The 24640-nt window shown below is 39.9% G+C and overlaps 1 protein-coding gene across 1 annotated transcript in view; it reads left to right on the forward strand.

Annotated features, from left to right (window-relative positions):
* The window catches only part of LOC136856045 (MBT domain-containing protein 1-like), a 74421-nt gene extending 50021 nt beyond the window's left edge, over positions 1-24400 (forward strand). The window contains 4 exon segments of the mRNA XM_067133608.1: positions 4558-4794; positions 7420-7611; positions 14831-15516; positions 23828-24400. Coding sequence (XP_066989709.1) covers positions 4558-4794; positions 7420-7611; positions 14831-15516; positions 23828-24007 — 1295 coding nt within the window. The 3' untranslated portion in view covers positions 24008-24400.
* The last annotated feature ends 240 nt before the right edge of the window (positions 24401-24640 follow it).

The raw sequence follows: 24640 nt of genomic DNA on the forward strand, positions 1-24640 counted from the left end.
GAAAATATTAGTACAGTATGTCCTTGACTTACAGCGGAGGATCCATTCCAGCACTGCACTGTAAGTCGATTTTTCACCATTATCAGCGCTTTAACGGCACTGTAACTTGATGTTGCGTCAAGTTACAGGCGCCATTAACTTGATGCCCATTCTTGCTGTTGGCGCCATCAACGGTGCTTAAAGTGCTGTAAGATTGAATTGCAATAAGTCGATGGTGCCATAAGTCAAGGACGCACTTCTCTGTGCAGTAACAGGTTTTGAGCGATGGCTGGGATAACTCATATGAGTATTAATATTACATGCCATTCGGTTTGGATGAATTTAGCGGGAAAGATGTTCTTAGCACTTCAATTGCCCACAAATGACTTATGGCAACTGTAATAGCTCAGCAAGGGAGAGACATCGATCAGAGTGCCTTGAGATTTCAGAGGGGAATGTGCTGCCTCTCTGCAGCTTCAGGAAGTCTTTTATTCATTTGTTCATAAATATACCCAGGGATTGCTTTTGGTTTTAGTTGTTATCTTTTATGATAGTGTGTCAGCTATAATTGTAATTTTACTAAGAATTATTAGAAAAAACATGTATACCTCACAAAAAGTTACAGCATCTCTCCATCTCAGTAAATCTCGTAAATATTTTATAACAACTATACTCAGAATTAGTTGCTGACTTTAGTTCTTATCTATTATGATATTGTGCGAGCTGAAATTATAATTTTACGAAATAAAATCAAATAAATTAATAGAAAAAACATGCACAACTTGGTAAATTTAAAATATTTTTACGAGTCTTGCAAAAGAAGCCCCACACAGGGTTGTAAATAGTCACTTTCAACGTCCCGTGGAAGGTAGGGAAAAATTTTTAGAATTTTTTTCGTAGACCATGTGGATTTGCATATCTTCCTCTTTCCATTGATGTGTTTTTTTCTTAAATTGGCCAATCTTAAAGTTTGCCCAGTCTGGGGGTGTGCTTTATATATATTTAGCCCGTCCCTTAAGGGTTAATAACAAAGTAACATCACATTTATCTACAAAACTACAGTATACAAAACAAATAAACATACAAGTTACATATGCATAAAAAATCTCTCTTATCTCGGTGAGATAGAGAGAGAGAGAGAAAACAAAGATACAACTCGTACGTCAAAGCAAATATTAAAGTACCGAGAGAAATAGTGAGATGTTTACATCAAGAACTGTTTTGTGATTCTGATTGATTTTACTGTATTTTAATATAAAGTGTGCTAGTTTACCTTTGTATCATACAGTACAGTATTCATGTACAAAAATAAAAATACAAATTTTTCATTCCAATTTTACACATAAAAGCATGGAACTTATAAATTAAAAAATTAAACATAACCACTTCTTCAGGGTTTCTAAGGATTTTGCAAATGTTGCGTGTTTGTGAAAAAAATTGCGTATACCAGTTAGTTAGGTTCCAATGAAAAGTTTGTCTGAATTTGCACAACTCGAAGTGTGTAAGATCGAGGCATTACTGCACTGGAGTTCAGCCTCAAATCCCACTAACTACACCATTTCCCGATTGAGACTAAGGGTAGCTTTATTTCTCATGAAGTGGAGACTTTACAACACCCACAAGTGTAGCATCATTGACATACTGAATGATCTTGTTTTCCAGGCCAACAACCATATCACTTGTATACACTAAAAATAACAGTGGGCTAAGAACAATGCCCCGTGGAACTCCAGACAATAGGTCTTGGTTCGCTAAATATTCCATCAACAAGAAGTCGTTGCTGCCTACCTGTAATGAAATCTTGAAGTAAACCTAAAACACATCCACCCACTCCAAGATTCTTGTGTTTTTCTAAATCGAAAGTAGCACTAAAATCTAACTGAATTACTCTACACTCAAAACCCTTATCAAGGTTGTCTTGCAAATGGTATGTCAAATGTAAAAGAGCATCCTAGGTACCTGACTACTTGCGATATGCGTATTGACTATCAGCAAACAGTTTTTTAGATTCCACATACTCGTATAGTGGCTTAAAAGTAAGTTTTTCCGCAACTTTGGAGAGCACAGGGAGAATAGAAATTGACCTGTAGTTACTGCAGTCTGCAGATATGCCATTCTTTGGAACAGGCACTGTATTGCTAAGCTTATGTTCATTGCAAAGTACTGTGTTGACATAAAAATCTATAGAATCCACTAATCTTGGAAGACAATACACTTGAAACTTTTTTGAAAAAACAAAGGGAAGAAACCATCATGATCTTCTCGACTCCAGCTATCAAGGTTATCAAGAATTTTTGTAACATCCCTAGAGTGAAGTGCAAATTTTGTAAGAGGTCATATTGTAGAATATTTATTTTGTGTGATTCATTATTTTCACCCATGTTTTATGGGTTACTGTATTATCAGTCACTTGTACTATTTTTCTTGTCTATTTCACATGGGTAATTTAACCCATGGAAGTATGTTTCACAATTCAGTGTGCTTTCATTGTGCTCCACTATATTATTAATACAAATTACAGTTGATAATGATAAAATTTCAGTTTCTTATCTCTCGTCTTACCAATAGCAGTTTCACCCTGTTTTCTCATTGTGCTCAGTGTTAAATTTTGCAGATAATTTGCGTATTGTTATAAAATTGCTTAAAACCTGCTCATGGAGTTACATTTTAGATGAAAATTTAGGGGTAGAGAGTCAAAGAAGTTAGTCAGCTTGGTGGGAACAAGTCGGAGAGGGCGGGTGAAAAGTAGAATGTGGAAAACAGAGCATTTGGAAACTGAAGATAGTACAGAGAAGCCTTAGGAGGTCAGTGCAGTTTTCGTTTAGCATATTGTTTGAGACTTCAATAGCTCATACTCACAACTGTGTGTGTGTGTATCCACAATGGTTCTGTTTTTTATCTAACTTACAGAAGTAATGTTAAGAGGAGTGGGTATGTGGTTCAAAATTGACCATCAGTGAAATCTGTTTAACTTAGAGTTCATGCACAACTTGTCTGTGTTACTTGATCATGCGTGTAAATCTTATGCTGGGAGGCACTTCATCAGTAGGAGCCCTGAGCCTCAAACACAGTTGTATAATCAACATATTTTACATCATTTTCAAGGTCAAAGTCAGGTCATGATGGGCACACAAGGCCTGTTACTCTGTGCAGCAGAAACACGGGCACTGACAAGAAAAGTGGAAATTGGAAGAAGTGTGACTGTAGAATATTAAGATTCATGGCCACTGTATGGTGGGAAGATCATATCACAAATGGAGAGAGAAGTGGTATAAGTGGCTGTAGAGAAGAATAGAAATTTCAAAGACGGGTGGTTTGGACGTGTGATGAGAAGAGATCAAGAACAGATGATGAAAAAAACAGTAGATACGGAAGTAGCAAGGTCGAGGCCAGTATGAAGTGTCAGGAATGTATGTAGGAAAGGGATAGGTGAAGACCTAGACCTAATAGGAGTTTGGACAGAAGTGAGTAGAGAGAGAGAGAGAGAGAATTCGTTTCATTTGTTACACCAGAAATGGTAAAGTGACTTAAGATCTACTATGACGTTGATGATCATGTTACTTTTAAAGCCTGAAAACTACAGGTGCCCTTTAGAAAACCATGTGTAGACTAGTAAGACCATTAATTTCCATTCCTGTGCTCTAATTGGCAATGCTTGGTGGCTTTGTTCTTGAATAAGATGTGAATTTGAGATCAAAGGTAAAGGCAAAGGGACAGAGAACGTAGAAGAGACCATTGGGAATGGATGAGAAGTGAAATGCAGAAGAGGAGCTGCAAAGAACCTCCATTACTCTGGGGGATGAACCACATAAGGCTCCCTGAGTGATATCTTCTTGCTATGATGAAATATGAATCTTAGTTGGAAAAGAAATTTTCGGATCAGATCAAGTTTCTTTGATTTTAAGGACTCAATTATATTTTCTTTATATATTGAGTTGGCATATTATTTTAGGTAAATAGTTCTTGATTGTCAGAGTGGAATTTCAGGGTACTCTGAGCTACATTTGTGGTAATGCTTTTCCCCCACAAATTTAAAAGCCTTGAATGTAGTAATCACATTGAATATGTCATTGAATCCTTCTTGGAAATTCTTACAGGAGTGCCAGAATAGCTTTTAATGTAAGTGTTTACTAAGTGAATGTTCAACACAGCATTGTTGTCATGATTGCCAGTGTAAAATGACTATTTTTATCCTCTTGTTTTATTTTTGTCCAATAGTTTTATCCATTTGTTGGTATTTATTTTGTTCATTATCCATTATCATTATCATTGTTTCCCTGGCTTTTTTTAGAGTTTAGAATATCTTGTCTCTTATTTTACCTTGCAGTTATATTTTGTAAATGCAAATGCTCATAGTTCATGGAAAATGTAAAGGTGTACCAAATTTTACATTTATATAGCATGTATTGTCCTTTCAAATCTCTCATTTACATATTGGTATTGTTTCATGTTTTGATCTTAGGGTTTGATACATGACTTTCATCAAGAACTATGATCATGTTAAACAAGTGACTGACTTGTGCTTCATTTATTTATTTTGCTTCTTATTTACCCTTGTGCTTTTTCTTCCTCCTTCAGTCTTAACACCACTTGCTCCAAAGAGAAAAGTCAAAGGAGCTGGAAAATTTGGGAAAACGGGGAAAAGAGGACGGCCCGCTCTTAAGAAAGTGGGGAAAGGGATCGGAGTTCCTGTCACGACGCCCACGTCAGCACCGGCTGTAAGCCAAAAGCGAAGGGGGAGGCCACCCAAAGATAGAAATCTGTACGGAAATGAAGGTTTTACTGAGCCTTCCATGCAGCACCAAACTAGAACTGGTAATGAACTGCATGCCCCTTTTTTTTTTTTCTAACTGAAGGACATTTTGCTAATCTTCACTACCATGAAGTACTTTGTTACCTATGAGAATAGTGTCAGTAGATTTATCTGTCAGCTGTTGTATCTTGGATCTGTTTATACAACACTTTCATGAATGCAAAAGATCAAGCTTTGCAATGGCATTATGGTAGGTCTCCTGTCTGGTCTGTGTGCAGACAAGCAACTTCTAAGAAAAAGAGATGCTTTTGTGACTTGGTGGTAAATATCTGGTAGCTCCTTTCATCAAGATAATTTTAAGATGCACCATTGTAATTCAATAGTTGATTATAAAAGCTGTGATTGAATACTCTCAGTATGTATGTTCCTGTTTATGCATACTTAACTCTTCTGTAACCCTGTCCATGACCTACAAATTTACAGCAATTTCCTGACTTTTTCTTTTTTTTTTTGCAAGGAAGATGATGAGTGCTAGACATGGTAAAGTGGGGTTTTTTAGTGACAGATTGGGGAGTTTGCAAGCAGAAACCTTTCATTTTGTATTGTAATGATTTCCTCTTCCAAAGCAAGTTTGAAAAGAGAGGGAAATTTGATGAATGAATGGTACTGCTAAGTTTTGTGCACTTGTTGAGGGAAGTAAATATAAATACTGCATCATGCATGATTACTGCATTAATAAAGGCATTTAACCAGACCACTGAGTCACCTTACCAGTTGCCAGACATAGTTAAAGAAGTTGGATAGGTAAGTGTTAAGAAACATTATGTCTGTTAAAACTGGCGTCACAACATCTAGGTTATAAGAAGGAAAGGAAATTGAGAAAGAGTAAAAGACAACAGGAATTTACCCCACTGCTAGAAGGACATTGCAAATAGATTTTAGTGAGACTCTCCTGTAGGAGGTTCACCTTTATGGGGATTGTTACGAGGGTGTTTTCAAGATGATGTATTTTTATATCACACCTTAATTAGTCAGTGAAATTCTTGGGAGATAGTTGTTGGGGCACTGCAAGAAGTCATGGTGAAATGGTAACTATTGTTAAGGCATATTTAATTTCCAAGTGAAAAGCAGTTTGTTTCGTCCCCGATTTGTCATTCATATGGGCCTGCAGTAGTAGTCTGAATGTTCTTATCAAGTGAACTATTTTTGTATAGCAAGACAGGAAGATCAGTAGTAGTGCAGTGTAAGCACGACTAAAAGCCTCAAGTACCCTTTTATAGTAATAATTCTAGGAGCCTGTTAACTTACAGCTGTCCTCTGAATTTTGTAGTACTCTTGAGTTAGGTTATTTCAGGCTTGGCATAAGCAATACATTGCTTGGTCTTTGTCATCAGAAAGTAGATGTTCTTCAGACCTTGGGTCTGATTTTGAATCTATATAGGAGATCCATGGTACCATATATGTTCTGCAAAGGAAGTTGAACTAACCTTTAAAATGTCCTTGAAATCATCCTTTAACTCATAAGATTGTATCCTAGGTCATTTGGACAAGAGTAGTGATCCATGGACTGTCTTCTAGGCATCATCAGTAAGCTTTTCAATAGATTTTATGCCGTATCTGGAACTGAAGTCCAGGGTAAGAATGAGAGGATTACAACCATTTGGCTTTACCTCTGTGGTCTGATTTTGATAGGAACTTGAACAAATTCCCCTTTATGTTTTGTTCCAGCTATTTAGAGATGCTTGAAGATGACAAAACCAGTTTCAAACTTGTTTACACCTCCAGTTGACACACGTCAGTAACCATTTGTGAAGAATTATCATTTGATTTGAAAAGTTATATGTAAGCCTGTCATATTTTTTTAAGGTGAGTGCCTACCAGTGTGGACTTATTGACCTTGGTCCTCTTCAAGGTAGGTGTGTGGTGTTCTCAGTCAGTGCTTGGGATATTTCCCATAGGCTCATCTTGTGAAGATAGGTTTTTCTCTTTATCATTGTCTCTTGGTATTACTCTTCACCCTCTGTCTCGATCCAGTTGTAATTTAGTGTTTGATGTAAGCGAGAAAAATGAAGGGAGTTGATGAGAGTAAAAGGGAGCAAGTAGTTCATCTGGGGTCCTGAGAATGGACTCTACAAAGAATGTTTAGTACCATGGCAACAGTGTTGAGCAACGCATACTAAAGTGGACCCCATAAGGAAAAATAATTGGTGTTGTTCACAACATTCCTTAATTCCGTACTGACTGACTTCTGGTTTTGTTGGACTAAATACTCATAATTTCCCGTACAGTACCAGTGGGCTCTGTTCATAGTTTATTTCCTCAGTTGGGTGTTGTCCCCCATCCTTAGTTGACAGAAGTAGAACATATAAATGAGTATGTTTTGGTTAATTGTTAAGGAATAACGAGTTGATTTGATAGTTTTTCTATGATTACAGGACAAATAATTTTCTCCATTAGGTATGTTTTAACAGATTTATATATATTTGTGTTTTGGGGCTCAGATAAATGTAGTTTTACAGGTATATGTTTATTACTTATTAATTTATGTTAGTTTATGGCAAAACAGAAAGTTACCAATCAAGCTTGATTTTATTCTTTGGAAGGTTATGTTATGCCTTGATTATTATTTGCTATTTATGGATAGTAACTTTGGGAATGGGTTATGTAAAAGTACCATGCGATTGCAGAAATGTCAGAGTCTGTTGATGAGAATTCAGACGTTGGTAGAGGACGTCGCGGTTTCAACAAAAGAGATGCAAGACGGTCTCCCCGTAGCTCAACCACTGCATCAAGTATTGCAAAGACACTTCCTGTCAGAACAACTAGAGCTAAGACCCTACCAGCCCAAGACAGCCTTTCTGACGACGAAGAAGGATCAGGTAAGTTTGATTTTGGTAATTGTAGCAGAAAGCAATATCTTGTTTTTTAACTGATTAAAGAAACTCAGTCTAATACAGTACAGTGCTCCCCCACTTTTTTCAGGGATAGGTTCCAGAACCCACCATGGAAATGCAAAATCCCCTCTAAAAACGCTTATAATTGCCAAATACCCTGTACCCCTTAAACTAAAACACTTATTACAGTACTGTAAAATGTTTTTGGATGGTAGAGCATGTTGTACAATATTTAAAATATTTGCTAATTATTGCCATTTTATTTTCCAGTCTGCTTTTACTGGAAAATAAAATTAAAATAATTAGCGAATGTTATAAATATTGTATAATATGCTTCATTATCCAAAAACACTTTATAGTACAGGCAGTTCCTGGTTATTGGCAGCCTCAGTTATCGGTGATCCGGATTTACGGTGCTTGTCTAGTGACGATGATAACCAGATTTTTGACACTGATCTCCAGTTATCAGCGCTGATCTCAAGTTATTGGCACTGATCCCCAGTTATTGGCACTGATCCCCAGTTATCAGCGCTGAGCCCAACTTATCAGCAGCGATAACCAGATATCAGCGCCAATAACCAGGGATTGGCGCTATTATCGCTGATTTTCGGTCATCAGCGATTTTCAATTATCATCACGCTGCTGTCGGAAATGGAACCCCCGCTGATAACCGGCGACTGCCTGTACTGTGATATTTCAAATACAGCCAGTCCCAGCTTACCGGCGGCGTCAGTTAACGGCAATCCGGGTTTATGCCGCTTGTCTAGCGATGCCATTAACTGGATTTGGCACCGGTAAATGATTTTCGGCACTATTAAGTGGTTTATTGGTGTCGGTACGCAGTTTATCGGCGCCGATCTCTGGTTAGCAGTGCTGATATCCAGTTAACGCTGCTGTAAAAATGGTTGATCTGTGCTATTATCGCCAATTTTTTGGCTAGTACTGCTTGGCCCGGAATGGGAGCCCCGCCGTTAACCAGCGAGAATTATAATTATTTTAAATTCAGTAAAGAAAGTAGTGACTAGGAAATGGTGACATTTCTAGATCTGGTAAGAAATCTGTTCCTATTCATGCAAAATCGAAGACGCAAACACTTATGCTTTGCAATTAAAAAGTAGATGACAATGAAATGTCAGTAGATATCAAACCCCATATTAATTTTAGTTATGGAAGAGGGGTAATCTTCAACAGGGATTTATATGACTTCAGAGAAGAGGAGATATTAGATATGTGTCCAAAATAGGTTTGGCAGGTACGTAGAATTCCAAAAACTACAATGATAATTATTAATTTTGAGGATCTTAATGTTCCCCCTCATTTGTACATAGAAAATGGAAGGGTGTCGGTACGCCCACACAAAAAAAAACCATTACAGTGCTTCAGTTGTTTCAGATACGGTCATCCTTCTTGAGTCTGTAAAAGTGACAAGTTGCGTGACAACTGTTCTGCACCAGCACATGGCAAATGCACATTAGGCACTCGGTGCATTAAATCTAATCTGGGTCATAAGTCCAGTGATGGAAAATACCCACATTTTCAAGTGGAAACAGCAACTCTACTAAAATCAGATGCAGAGCATATAAGTGTGGGTTATGCCAGAAGACTTCTAAGTAAGGAAAAAAATTATGCTAAGGCCTTAAAATCAAATATCAGCAAGCAAGATAAACAAATAACACCAGGTAGGCCAGTGAATGCAAACATAAGTTCAGATATAAATGCTCAGCCTCCAATTCAGATATCAGTACCTCCAGTTTTGGATATTACTCCCCATCCCTCTGCACCTTCTTCTCCTAAGATGAGCAGCCCTAGGTTGTCATCTCGGGTGCTCTCTCTGCCTGATTTAGGAGAGGAACTCGATACTCAAGAGCATGTTAATGCTCTCATAGCAGAGGGAGAATACAAACACACCTCCCCACTTTCCAGTAGGAAAAGAGGAAGACCACCTTTCTTTTCCCCTCTAGTTACAAGACATGCTGAAATACCTAGTAATGGGTATGAAACATTTTCTCTAAAAGTTGATGGATCAAAATTGCCTAATGAGATAATTCACTCAAAAATCATTGTTAATCTACACCACAATCCTCGCCAATCAGATAAGCTACACAATGTTATAAAGAGTGTAAAACAAAAAACAATTTGACCATCCTCTAAAAAATCATTAGAAAGTAGCAGTAAAATGAAAAATTCAGAATTGAGGACTTCTTTCAAAAAGTCCTCTAGAAAATAACCAGCATTTTCTCCATCTTGCAGTGGAAGTGTCAAGGTCTGAGGGCTAAGTATGAAGAGCTTAAGATGCTCATTCATGAATTCTCTCCAAATTTTATTTGTTTACAGGAAACGATGTTGGATATTAATACTCCTTGTCCAAGGGAATACACTGCATACCAAACTGCTTATTGCTAATGGGCAATACTTCGCAAGTGCATTGGAAGTAGTGAGTAACAAATTAGCAGACCATTTTGAAAAAGTTTCCCAGAAATCGGAAACATCTCCTGGATACCAATATCGTTCCAGGGAAGAACAAAAGCCACTTGATTTTTCATCCAATAAAGAAGAACCCTACAATTTTCCATTTACTGAGAGAGAATTTGATTCTGCCTTGTCAACATGTACAGATACAGCCCCAGGCCTGATGAGGTTCCATATGCAATGATAAAGCATGTATGTAAGAACACTAAGCTTTTCATAATTAGCATTATCAACAGAATTCGGCGTGATCACAGTTTACCGTTAGTTTGGGAACGAGCTTTAATTTTAGCCTTTTTAAAACCTGGAAAGGACAAATTTTTATCTGCAAGCTACCACCCAATTGCCTTGACATCTTGTCTGTGTAAGATTATGGAAAAGGTGGTTGATGCAAGGCTTGTTTGGATATTAGAAAAAACAATATTTTATCACCTGCACAGTGTGGATTTAGAAAAATGCATTCTGCTACTGATGTCTTGATTTGTCTTGTCATCTATATGTGAATCGTTTGCATCAAAGCAGCATCATGTTACTATATTCTTTGACCTTGAAAAGGCTTATGACACAGCATGGAGATACAGAAGCCTTAAAACCATCCATCAATCAGGACTTAGAGGAGAACTGCCATTGTTTATTAAGGTCTTTCTAACACGTCAGTTTCAAGTTAGGGTTGGTAATACTCTATTAGAAATTAAATTCCAAGAAAAAGGGGTACTGCAAGGTAGCTTTCTTAGTGTTACCCTATTTGCACTTGCTGTCAGTGGTATATCTCCTCATATTCCTTATGAAGTATTGCACACACTTTTCATTGATGATCTTTCTATATCATTTGCAGGATCAGGGATGTCTGTTATTGACAGAAAGCTCCAGCTTACAGTAAATAACATCACTAAATGGGCAGATTTCAATGGGTTTAAATTTTTGACTAGCAGAACAGTTGTCGTCCACTTTTGCCATATTCATGGGCTTCATCCAGACCCAGATATATATATACATATCAAAGGCCAAAGAATTCCCCATGTAGAGGAAACTGAATTCCTTGGTTTAATTTTTGATCATAGGCTAACATGGGTATCTCATCTAAAGATGTTAAAGATAACAAAAGATTTTAAACATTTTTAAAGTTTTAGCTCACACGTCCTGGGGTGCAGACCATCAGATACTTTTAAGGTTGCATAAAGCCTGACTTTGTCGAAATTGTTATATGGATGTGAAGTATACTCTTCCGTAACCTCCAGCAGGTTGAAAATGCAGGCATTAGACTGGCCACTGGTGCTTTCAAGACCTTGCCAATATCAAGCCTGTTGGTTGATGCTGGGGAGTTGCCTCTACAATTCCATCACCAGTAATCCATCCTTTGCTACTGGTATAGGATGCAGAGACTTCCTAATTTTCTAGCCTTTCGAATTATAACAAGCGGAAGACATTTTAGGCACTATGAGATGCATCATAAATGTCCACAACCTTATGGGTATAGACTTAAACAGTTACGTGGCACTACTGATATAAATAGAAATGAGATGCTTCCTTATAACATGTCAGTAATCCTGCCATGGAAATTAACAGAAATCTCATTTTGTAAATATTTTTATGGTTTTAAGAAAAATACAACAGATATAGAGATCCATTCCATATTTATGGGACACATCGAGATTCATAAGGATTCAACTTGCGTATCCACAGATGGCTCCAGATTTTTTAGTAATAAGTTTTACACCAAAGGTGCACTTCCTGTTTTAACATCTATTTTTACGGCAGAGTTGCTTGGGATTTTAAGTGCTGTTGAAAAAGTAGCAATTGTTGATGAAACAAGTTCTACAGTTTTTAGCAACTCGAAGAGTGCATTACAGGCACTTATTGTTTTTAACTCAACTAACCCCTTTGTTTTAAAAGTTCAGCAATGGGTGCAAACTATTATTATACAAAGGAATGCAAATTAGTTTTTGTTGGGTTCCAGCACATGCTAGTGTGCATGGAAGTGAAGAAGCTAACAGATTGGCTAAAGCAGCAGCTCTAGATTTACTTCCAAGGAGGTGTCCACTTTTATATAATGATTTCTTCCCAAGCATTAGAAAATTTATAATTAATTTGTGTCAAGAGCATTGGAATAGTATAGGAGAAAATAAAATGAAGGAAATTACAGATGTTATATTTGCTTGAAAGTATGGCAGTATGCCTAGGAGATGGGAAACAGCTCTCTGCTGTTTAAGGATTGGGCATACTTGCCTAACACACAGCTTGCTGATGGCTGGGAGAGTCAACCTTTTTGTGAGGATTGTCTGGTCCCCTTGACTATGAGGCACTTGCTGGTTGAGTTCCCCAGTCTTGGGAATATTAGAAGCCGTTACCTGTCTGAGGCTCTTGGTTGGGATGGCAGGTTCATCCTTGCCAAAGATCCTTGGAGAGGATGTGGGGTATGATGCCAGTGGCATTTTTAGACTTATTATCGACTCTGGTCTTCTCCCAAAAATATAATAATCATTTTCGTTTATCTTTTTATTGTTTTTATAACAGCTATGTTGTTTATTTAATTGATATCGCAATGCCAGATAACTCAAAATCATTTATTCATTCATTTGCGAATAATTTATCAATTATGTGCCACAGAAAATCCTGCGATCATGAGAACGCGAATACAGGGTTTTACTACTATGAGAGAAAGCGGCTATGCTAATATATACAGGGGTAACTTGATTAATTGGCAAACATTCTGTAAGACAGATTTATTTAATTTGAATTAAATATTTATTTAATTTCTATTTAACATTTTATAGATATTTTGATATGTTTACATTAATATTAATATTTTAAAATTAGTAAATCATTGTGGCAACTTTAGAAAGGGGAGGAGCTTCAGTCTTATTGTGTTTGTTTTTTGCTTGACCTCCTATAACTTTCGATCATATTCTATGGTTCTGAAACATTTTTCCACATAACCTACGAAGTAACCTTGCACATATGAATTTGTGACACCACAGTGAACGGAATGCTTGCATAATCGGAAACGCGATCTTCCATAATGAAATCAAAAGTTAAATTTGAGCTATGTCCAACGAAAAACTTGGGGAACAATAAAGGAACGAATGCAATGTTATGGTGAGAGAGAGAGAGAGAGAGAGAGTTGCTGTTGTGTAAACCTAGGCCTGTATGTAGAGCTACTCATTTCATTATTTTTTTTCTTTTAGAGATTGAGCGATACTATATTTGTATAGTATGTTTTAGCAATGGAGAGAGAGAGAGAGTGAGTTGCTGTTGTGTAAGCCTAGGCCTACATGTAGAGCTACTCATTTCATTATTTTTGTTCTTTTAGAGATTGAGCAATACTATATTTGTACAGTATGTTTTAGCAATGCAGAGAGAGAGAGAGAGAGACTATGGCAACGTTAAGAAACATCGTTACTTGTGTTTTCAGGCCGAAGTTATCGCGATACTCCGCACATCATAGAGAACGCTCTTGCAGATTTAAATAGATTGGGTCAACCTGCCCTAGCTTTCACAACATTTACTGCCATTAATTCCAGCTGACCTTTAACATCGTGAAATACAAATATTAATCTGTAAAAATTAAAGAAATTATCATTACCTCATATCATTACCTCATATGATGATGCAATAATAAGCCTGTTCATAACGGAAAACGAGTAAATATTGCCGTTCTGGTAAACAGTACTACACCGAGATATCCACACACTATCTTTTAGATCTCTATGAACGAAGTCACCTGAGAAATTCTGATTACTTCGGACATGCATGGTGTTTTTAAGTATCTGAACGTTTTTGTTTTGCAGATTTAACAAATATGATATAATTTGCATTGTATTTTCATATTCTAGAGTAAATTTACCGAGATTATGTGTTTTCTGTATGAAAAAAATTAAAATTCGATGAACGAAATCTAAAGAAAACTGTATCTTCACTTTTCTTGCCGAGTGTACATAAGAGTAACATTCTAAGGTGACTTAGGATGTTTTGGGATGATGGTTTGGGGTGTATTTTTGTTTGAGTTGATATTAGATTGTTTTATAAGATAATTTAAGTTATATATTTTTGTTTGAACTACTAAATTAGGCAGTGAACCTTTAAAATAGACATTTATAAGCATTTTAATTTAAGGGGTACAGGGTATTTGGTAGTTATAAGACTTTTTAGAGGGGATTTTGCATTTCTGCAGTGGGTTCTGGAACCTATCCCCGCAAAAAAAGTGGGCAAGCACTGTATTAGTTTGTAAATTTTTTGAAATTTGCATTAAAGTGATTTGACACATTTCTTTTGATTTTTGTATCTTTATGGTTGATGTTAGGCACTACATAAAAGTTGTGTATACTACAAAGTACTGTACAGCTGAATTTCGTGTAAATAAGACAATATTTTTAAAATTTTTAAATTTGTTATACTCTACATTTTATTACTGCAAATTATAATTTAAGATTTGTTTTTATGTGCTTTGGGATTTTTTATCCATTTCTGTATTTTTATGGCAGTGTAACATTTATTCCTGATTGATGTAATGATGCATAAACTGATATATGTTGATATTTATCTTTCCATGTAATTTTTCACCAAAATTGCTTTAACATTGAAAATGTCAAAACTAGAAGTGACTTTGCTGGAGGCACTTAAGTATAGTGATGTGGCTGATAATTTGGTTTTCTGTTGTTTCAGTAAAGGACATCACTAAAGTATTGACAAGATGTAAGTGGTTAAGAGAAGGTGAATAACAGATTCTTTCAAATTTCAGATGAAACCTCTTCTGGGGTTGCATCCTTGGATGGCAATGAAAGCTCCCGAGAGCCTTGGGATCTTGATGCAGACTCCTCCAACCCCACTACTGCCAGTCTGCCATCGCTTCCTCAGCTTCCTAACCAAGAAGTCCCTGACCATAGTGAGTTAGAGTCTTCATGTTTAGGGGATATCAAGGTCCAAGAATTTACTGATTTAGAAATTCAGTCAACGCTGTTGAATGACGACAGAATAGGAGAGTCCCCGTCGCTCACAGAGTTAGAAGAGGACGTCATCAAAAATGAGGACGACGATTTGCTGGGTGGTTCGTGTGTTGAAAATGACCTCCCGTTAGCAGATGAAAAGTGCGATGTCAATTTAGAGTCCAGTAAAAGCAAGACTTTGCCCGGAACATCCAATCCTCCAGCAGCAGCAGCAGTTGCACAGTCACCAGGCGTGAAGAATGGCATGTTCCAGCAAGCACTAAGTACCTCACAGTCTCCTGTAGTGTCATCCACAGCTGTCTCCAGTACAAATAATACCCTTCATGAACAGTCTCAGAGTGAATTGTATATTCCTAGATTAATTGATGGTTCAGTTAAAGATGGATCAAAGGTGCAACCAAAACTGTGGACCCCACATGACGTGGCAGAGTTTTTGAGGACCAATGACTGTGGTGCTTATTGCGACAACTTTATCATGCAAGTAAGTGTTCTCGTTTCTTATGAAGTTTGCATGAGCCTTTTTTGATATACAAATGTACATTCATGTTTTATATTAAAGTATTGTTCACTTAAGGGATAGAACCTGTATGAAATTCCTGTTGATTGTATAGTGTTTGCTATACAAGGTTTTCTTTCATGTGTGATTTATTAATTTTTATTGGTACTTTGTACTTGTTATTCAGATGAGTTAGTACAAGGGATGGCGGGTAACTGGGAAATCTGGATACACTAGAAAAAGCCAAGTAGCTATGGGAAGGAATGAAATATAGTGGTTTTATTCGAATGCTGACAGTGAAACTGTAGCATTCATAAGTATTATTTTTATTTATATTCATTTCCTGAAGATATACAACTAGACGTGAACTTGGCTAGGCTACCTAGTATAAGCTAAGCATATCCTAAAGTTTAGGTAACTTTATATGTAGCAAAGAGAGGATAAGAAATACAGTATACATAGTGACTGACAGTATATGGTATTGTAACAGGTTAGAATGGTGAGTAAAAAAAAATAATGGCCTTGGCTTTGCCAGTAGATTATCGACACTAAGTGTTCTTATGGGGTACAGCCCATGGGAATGCCGTAGGAGCCAGGAATGAGTGTATGTGATCCTGTGTGACGTGAACGTTGCGCACATCAACAATATAAGCTGAGAAATGTTGCAAATGTGAGCAAGATTTGTGCAGTTTCTCATTAACCTTTGGCAAAGTTAACCAAGTTATTTCAATTTTAATATAATTTTTAGTCTACAAATTTGTAGATTGTCATTCACTAGGTTAGTTTGGCTGTCATCCCCAAGTTTGTGGAGTTTGGTCATTTATGGTTTTAACGCTACAGTCAGTTCCCGGTTATTGGCAGCATCGGTTATTGGCGATCCAGTTTTATGACGCTTGTCTAGCAACGACGATAACTGGTTTTTCGACACCGATTCCTGGTTATCATCGCTGATAACCGGTTTTCGGCACTGATCACCGGTTATCGGCGCCGATAACCAGGAATCAGTGCTATTATTGCCAATTGTCAGTTAGCGGCGATTTTCAGTTATCGTCATGCTGTCGGGAACGGAACCCTTCCGACAACTGGGGACTGCCTTTACTGATTAAATGGAAAATTGATCTACCGTAATAGTGTTTTTCCAGCCTTCTGTTTAATATGGTAAACAACACAGCTTGGATAAATAGGAAATCTAAAAAAAATTTATCGTCTGAAAACCTATGAAGTAAATATTTAGACAGTCATATGCGGATTTGAGCCAGATGTCATCAAAACATAGCCTGATTATAATTTCTTATTTTATGTTACTGTTTTGAACTCATGATGCTCATTTAACTTTATAAACCATGGCATGTTTATTTTTCCCTTCCCCTGTGTGTTGTATTAAATCTTTGGCTTTCTCCCAGATCGTAAGTTCAAAGGTTTTAGGCAGTTTTGAATCACAGGGCAAATATTAAGCTTTGATATTGTGAATTACCCGGAAATTTGGGCTTTGACTATTTTTATATTATTAGATAACTGTGAATTTCACTTGGTAACTCCACATTATTCTCTTTAGTCATTTAATATGTATGTGTTCCTACACAAATACAGCCTCTGGTCTTTACATAAGATGTAGCTTGCGAATATGAGCTGGAACAGCCTTTTAACCACCGAGGGGGGCGGGAAGCCCCGCCCACTTGTCGGTCTGCACCCCACTTTGCTTTTGGCTGCCATTGTGTGAAGGTGTCTTAGCTCTTCTCTCCCCAACTGCTGTTTGCTTTCTGTTGATGTTTTTTTCTTTTTTGTAGAAATATTTTTCCGTGATTGTTGTTTGTTGGTATGTACAAATATACAAACCTCTCAATCACTTTAGCACTTTTTAGAGAGGAAACCGCAGGGTTTAGGTGTTGTCCAGGGAAGGACAGGTCATGTATTCAGTTTCCATCCTCTAATGATTTTAACCCTCACTCATTATTGTGTATCACACCGTGACGTGAGTGTAATAAAAAAAACTAGCCCGACTTCTATTTCAGGTGTTGTGGAGGCCGAGTGCCTTAGAAAGTTATGTGCCTCTATAGGCCCCTCAAGGGAGCCGAGTATCTTTGTACTTATTGATCACCCGTGGGTTATGAAGGGCCTGCCAGTATCTGCTCTGACCATGAATACTGTACTTCCTTTTGTGACCTCTCATGCATCACTGAAAGTGTTTGCGGATGCTGCCATGTATGTCATCTCTGTGCTTTCAGGTGCTCCCTCACCACTTTTTGCTCTTCGTGAGGGCAGCCCAGGGGTCCTGGGACTGTTCCAGCATGACCGGCCTGTTCACTTGGGCAAGAAGCCTTGGCTTCTAAGAAGATTGGAGCACACTCTTGGGACAACCCTCGCTTAAGTGAACATGAGCGGGACAGCTCTCCCTAACGCTTGTGGACGTCACCTCTGGTTGATACTGCTCATGGCCTCGCTTACCTGTTGGGACTTTGGTCTTCGACAGGCGAGGCAAGGTTGCTTACAATCCTTCACTTATACACTCCTCCTCAGAGTTTTTTCTGGGAGACAGGAGCTGGACAGGTTCCGTGCTTGGCACCGGGACCATTCTAGCTCCCATCCCAGCCTGTCACACGGAGGCCTGTGTTCTCGGATGGGACAGAACGTACACCTGAATGATCAAGAGATTGCTTGGGGGGCTCTGGTGAGTGCTCCTCTTCTACGGAGGGAGTGATTCTGGAGGACCAGGTCTTGGAGGGATCTGTGGGTCCAATGCCCCAGGACACGGATGATTCCAAGTAACAGATATTTGTGGTGGAGATCATTAGAATGATACATGATTATAATGATCTTGAGGAAGAGACATTGACTTTTCGTGCACTGTGCTTCCTCCATGGAGTCTTTCTGGAGAGCCCAAGGGGTTCCTGAGTTTTAGTCTACCTGTCATGGTGTAAGTTTGCTGATGAGGTTTTGGTTCAGGTGAATTCTCTTGGTCCCGAGCAAGAGAATTCTCCCTGGTCCAGCTATTCATACAAGGCACTTCCTCTCCCTCTAGCTCACCAGAGGAAATATCATGTTCTCTGAGAGAGCTCATTGCCATCTAAGCAGGTTGACTCGGACTTGACTCTTCCGTGCCCCGGTCTGTCTAAAATTAGTGTTTCCTTGTGGAGGGAGTCTCCCTCTCACAGGCTGAGGCAATGGCACTGGAATCGACTGCCATGGCATCATTCCAGTCAGTCTCATTGAGCAATCTATGGGTCCTGTCGTTGGCCAAGATTGCTTTTTCTTCGGGCTTCCATACACCCAAGGAGAATTCAGCCTTCAAGAGACTGTTACTGTTGGAGGTAGGGGCTATTAAATACCCCCTCAACCATACAGCAAACTTGTTGGAGGCAAGACGCTGTGCTGTCCCAAGCTTCTAGGTTTGTTGGTTCTGAGTTGGCTTAGACACTCAGGAATGGACCGGTTCTGGGATCCTCCCACCCTCTTTGCTAGAGGGAGGGGAAGGCTGCAGTGGACAAACTTGTTCACCAGGCAGTGGCTAAGACCTTCAGGTCCTTGCATGGTACTGCAGCTTGACCCTCGGGTCAGGCTGGCCCTTCCTCTTCAGTCAGAGAAAGTCCCAGGTTTCCTCAGCCCCTCATAGAGGTACCCAGGCTCCTTCTACCCCTTTCAGCTCTCCTCACTGTCTCTCTTCAGGGAGAAAACAGGGGAAGAAGAAGGATGGAGAATGCTAGAGGGTGGCATTTCTCCCCACTTGCTGCTGATGGGGGTGGGGTCTTGTCAAGCCATTGGTCAACTTGGCACTGACATTGGGCGGAGGCATGGGTAGCGGATGCCCATCAGGTAGGGTACTGACTACCCTTGAGTCTTCGTCACCCCTTACCCTTGGTGTGGTCCAGCTCCAAATGTTTGTTCCTGGCTCACAGAAGGACTTCTCCCTGTGTGAAAAGGTGAATGCAATCTCCGGAAAGGCGCTGTCTCTCGCCACTGAACCGGTTCGTTTGCCTGACACAGTCTTAGATGGAAACGGCCCGTTCGGTTCTCGATTCCATCATAGAGGGCAACTTCATGTTTTCAGTGGATTTGAGGGATGAGTATTATCAATACATACCCATCAGTCCTCCCTCAAGTGTAGGCAGTCCCCGGTTTACGACGGGGATTCCATTCCTACGCCGCGTCTACTCTTGAGTCTTCGTCACCCCTTACCCTTGGTGTGGTCCGGCTCCAAATGTTTGTTCCTGGCTCACAGAAGGACTTCTCCCTGTGTGAAAAGGTGAATGCAATCTCTGGAAAGGCGCTGTCTCTCACCACTGAACCGGTTCGTTTGCCTGACACAGTCTTAGATGGAATCGGCCCGTTCGGCTCTCGATTCCATCATAGAGTGCAACTTCATGCTTTCAGTGGATTTGAGGGATGAGTATTATCAATACCTACCCATCAGTCCTCCCTCAAGTGCAGGCAGTCCCCGGTTTACGACGGGGATTCTGTTCCTACGCCGCGTCGAAAATCGTAAAAAATCCTGAGAAAACCTTACTTTTAATGCTTTGCGTGTATTGAAAACAATGTAAACCTCATTTTTATTGAGTTTTTCATGAAAAAACCTCCAAATTTTGATTATTCTGCCATTTTTGTAGCCATATTTCTTCCGTCGGATCGGCATCATAAGCGTCATAACCCGAGAACATACGTCATAAACTGGGAAATAATTTCTGATGAATATATTTGAAAAGCGTCGTAACCTCGGGACATCGTAAGCCTGACCCGTAGTCACCTGGGGACTGCCTTTATCTCCTCTTTTCCCTCGAGGAGAACAGTGTTCTAATTCAAGGCGCACTGTATCGGACTCTCAACCGCTCCGCATATGTTTATGCTGGTGTTCACTATGATCTTGGCTCGAGTTCATTTGCACTGGTACATCTATGGAAGTACCTGAGCGATTGGCTGGTCTTGGCAAGCTTGTTGCCGCAGTTGCTTTTCAATTTTGTGTCACGACCTTGGGGTAGCGATCAACTTAGAGAAGTCAATCTCATGCTGTAGCAGAGGGTAAAGTATCTGGGCATGATGATAGACACAGTAGCAGCAAGGGTTTTCCTTGTGGACTCTCATATCGGCAGATTCAGAGAGGAAGCACAAAAATTCCTGTCTTGACAGGACAACTTGCTAGGCAGTGGGATGTCATTCTGAGTCGCCTGTCAACATTGGATGAGATGGGCCCCCAGGGCAGCTTCACCTCCTCTTCCTTTAGCGGAGGATGGAGGAGGATTGGTCTCCTGCAAGGGACCCTCCTTTTTCTCTCCTGTTCCTCTGTGAGAGGATGTGAGGAGAGATTTAGCTTGGTAGTTAGACAACAGGAGCCTCTTTTTAGGGGTGCTGTTGGTTTCAGGTGCGTGTGGGACCTGAATGACAGACACCTCCACATCAATGTCCTGGAACCTCCATATCAACCTCTTGGAACTCAGGGCAGCCTTTTTAGGCCAGCAAGAGTTTTGGGACAGTGATGGGGCGCTCCATGGTGTTGATGAGCAACAACACTACATTAGTGGTGTACGTCAACAAGCCGGGGGGACTGGTGTCCTTCCAGCTGCACAGTTTGGCGGTGCAGGTACACGAGTGGGCAGTAGCACACTTGGTGGAGCTGTCAGTCAGGTATGTTCCTAAGTCTCAGAATGAGGTGGCAAACAAGCACAGTTGCCAGAGCCTGGTAAGAGGGCCAGAGTCCCTACACCAAGACATTGCGGAGAGACTTTTCGAGTTATGGGGAGTCCTAACCAGGATCACTTTGTAACCCAGTACAAAAGGAAGTTACAAGTCTTCTGCTCAAATGTTCTGGACCGTGGGTTGCGATGGAGGATGCTCTCCAGCACCCTGCGGACATTTGAGAGGCTTGCTCCTTCCCTCCATTTTGTCTGATTTGTCAGGTGATCAGTGGGGCTCTGATCACCCTGAATTTCAGATTAACACCAGTAGTTCCCAGTGGCCTCACACTGAGTGGTTCCCAGACCTGCTGGCTGTACCCAGTGGCCTCACACCGAGTGGTTCCCAGACCTGCTGGCTCTATTCCAAGGTCTTGAGAGAGATTCCCCAATGGCTCAACCTTGTGTGCCAGTCGCACGTCGAGAGGTATCACCAAGCGGTGAAAGTGCTGGCACCTCACGCCGGGAGACTATCCAGCGTTTCCTGTGAGCAAGAGGGTTGTTTCTCTCAACTTAGCGAAACGGATGTCTGGACACTTGCGGAGTCCTCAGCAGCTGCATACCAGGGGAATGGGCTGTCTTCTGTGGTTGGTGTAGTCAACAGGGTATCTCTCCAGCCAGAGCTCTTCAGCAGGTCGCAGAGCCTTCTCACCTTTTGTCACTGAGAGAAGCTTCTAACTCCGTTTCGGCCATTAATGGCTTTAGAGGCCCTTGGTCAAGTCCTTCAGTTGAAGGGAACGGATCTCTCGTCCTTGTGAGAGATCTTTATGCCTCTGAAAAGTTTCGAATAGTCTTCCCCACACAGGGAACTCAGGTCCCTGATTGGGCCATGACTTTCGTTTTAATGGTCCTAACTTGTATGCCGTACAAGTCGTTGAGTGAATTGTCAGACAAAGATCTGACTTTTCCTTGCTTTCCCTGGCATTGGCAGAGAGTAGGTGAGCTTCATGGCCTTTGATGCTAAGCACTTGTGGGGAGGGGGATCTGTTATGCTTGAGTTTGCCCCAGAATTCATAATCAAGACACAGAATCCACAGATCCCTGATGCTAGATTTGAGTCTTTTTCGGTCCCCTCCCAAAAGGACTTTGTAGGTATGATCAAGACACGACACTAATTTGTCCAATTAGAGTGCTGTGGTACTACCTCGAGAACTTGACATCTCAGGCCTGAATGTCGATGTCTCTTCATAGTTCCGACTTGGCCAAGAAGAGGTGTCCAAGAGCACGATCTCTTTAGGGCTTTGTGAGGCAGCAATAGACTTTTCGTCTGACGAGGTAGGTGGGAGTTCGGTCCAGGCGAGAGATCATGAAGTTAGGGACATTGCCCCATCCTTTGCATTCCGGAAGAACCTGTTGATTCAGCAGGTAGTACTAGCACGTATGTGGTAGCACCAGTCCACATTTACCTCTGTTATCTTCAGGATGTTACCCACAAATCCTTGGACACGTTTTTTGCCTTGGATCTTGTGGTGGATGCCCAGCAAGTTGTGTAGCATCCCGTCCAAGGTGTTTGGTTTCCTCCCCTTTTCTCTTTTACCTGTTGCTCTCTTAACACAAAGAGGTAGGTAGTGAGCTGTCACATGCTGGACAGACAAGTTTTGCAGGTGACAACATGATGGGGGCATCCTGCCTTTCATCTTGTTTTAGATTGATTGGTAGATAATGAAACAAACCCATTTACTTTTATTAGCAAGTTTTATGGTCTCCAACAAACTCGGGTTCTTCCAGGCCTTTTCAGAGTAATGATGCAACTCATTACTTTAAGCCCAATAGTCTAGCAGTTGCAACATCCCGTACGTCCAACAAGCCAGAGGTGTGGGATTCCTTCCTCAGCTCTTAGAGACCAGGAAAGTATTCCCGGGTGGGTAGAACCAAACCGTTCAGTTCAGAGATTCACTCAGACTCCACCCTCCAATGGGTAAGTCTTGTGTAAAGGTCGAAGGTTTGTATTTGTGTAGGAACAAACAGCAAATTTTTAAAAGAATTTGTATTTTTCCTAACATATAAACCTGAAGGTCTTTACATTTACGTCCCACTCCAGCCACCCCTCATTCTGATACCTTGGCTGAAAGGCAAAGTGGAGTGCAGACTGATGAGTGGGCGGGTCTTATCCCTCATTGTTAGTAATTAATGACCTTGTCTGAAAGTTAAACGGCTCGATTCACGAGCTAAATCCTGTGTAAAGACCTTCAGGTTTGTATGTTAGGAAAACTACAAATTACTTTGAAAATTTGCTATTTTGTAAATCCATCTTCGATGAGAGTGCAAGTGAAATTGGAGTTAAAATTCAAATACGAAGTAATAATTCAAGATTTTTAAATCAGTAATATGCAACGTAAGGGATGACAGTGGAGTAAGAACAGGGAAATGCAAACTGTGTTCAGCTAATAAAAGATAGATAAAGCAAACAAATACATGAGGAAGGGCCAAGTAGACACACTACTATGAACACACAAAGGCCAAGACTTGAAACCTGGTAGCGGTCTAAGGTCTCTGATGAGTTCATCTTCACAGCAGATTGTCTTCTTTACATTATAAACTTTGTGAAATATGATGAAATGTATTCATACTATCAGAAGGGGAAAAGTGATAGATACATACATATGTTTGGTATTAATTTTTGTGTGTATTTGCAGAACATTGCGGGGTCAAAGTTACTAACGCTAACCCAGAATGAAGTTATGGGTCTAACTGGCATGAAGGTTGGACCATCCCTCAAGATCCACGACTTAGTTCAACAACTGTTGGCCCTCGTTAATCCGGCACAGGCGCGCTACCAAGCAACGTTGATGAAGAGGGGACTCTCATTCACGTGAAGTTTAAAAAAGTATCTTGATTGAATGTTCTTTAATCTGAGGGTTAGTATATGTCATAAGTGCTCGTTGGGGAAGGAGATGTCTACTAGAGTACGTTGTGGTCCTTATGATTATGTAGACTTGTAAGTAACTAATAGTAGCATACCTTGTCAAGGTGTACAAGCCTCTAGCACCTTTACAGTTGTCAGTGCTACAATGCCAGCTCTAAGTTGAAATTTCTCTAAATGATTCGAGATTTGAGACATATTTTGGTACCGCTGATGTATAGGTTTTGTTATGGTAATTGTATCTAGCTGCTGCTGAATTCATTGTGCTCCTGTCACCATATTCACATAGCTAGTAATTTTGTACATAAAAATTTTTATTTATTGCAACAAATATGATCGGCCTTAACATTGATCCTTTTTTTATACCTCATCTTTGTGCAGTTGTATAATTTGTATATAGTATGAAAATACACAAGCCAGAGGTGACGCAGTCATCTTCCCACCTTATTAGAGTAGTTGAAAGAGGTAAGGTTGATGATCATTTGTAGAGGTTCCTTGGCCGTTTCTTCTACAAGAAATGCCCATGTGTATAGAAGCATCATGCTGGTGGGTCATTGAAGTGTTTCATAAAAAGTCATAATAGGTA

This window comes from Macrobrachium rosenbergii, chromosome 34 (genome assembly GCF_040412425.1).
Source record: "Macrobrachium rosenbergii isolate ZJJX-2024 chromosome 34, ASM4041242v1, whole genome shotgun sequence".
Lineage (NCBI taxonomy): Eukaryota > Metazoa > Arthropoda > Malacostraca > Decapoda > Palaemonidae > Macrobrachium > Macrobrachium rosenbergii.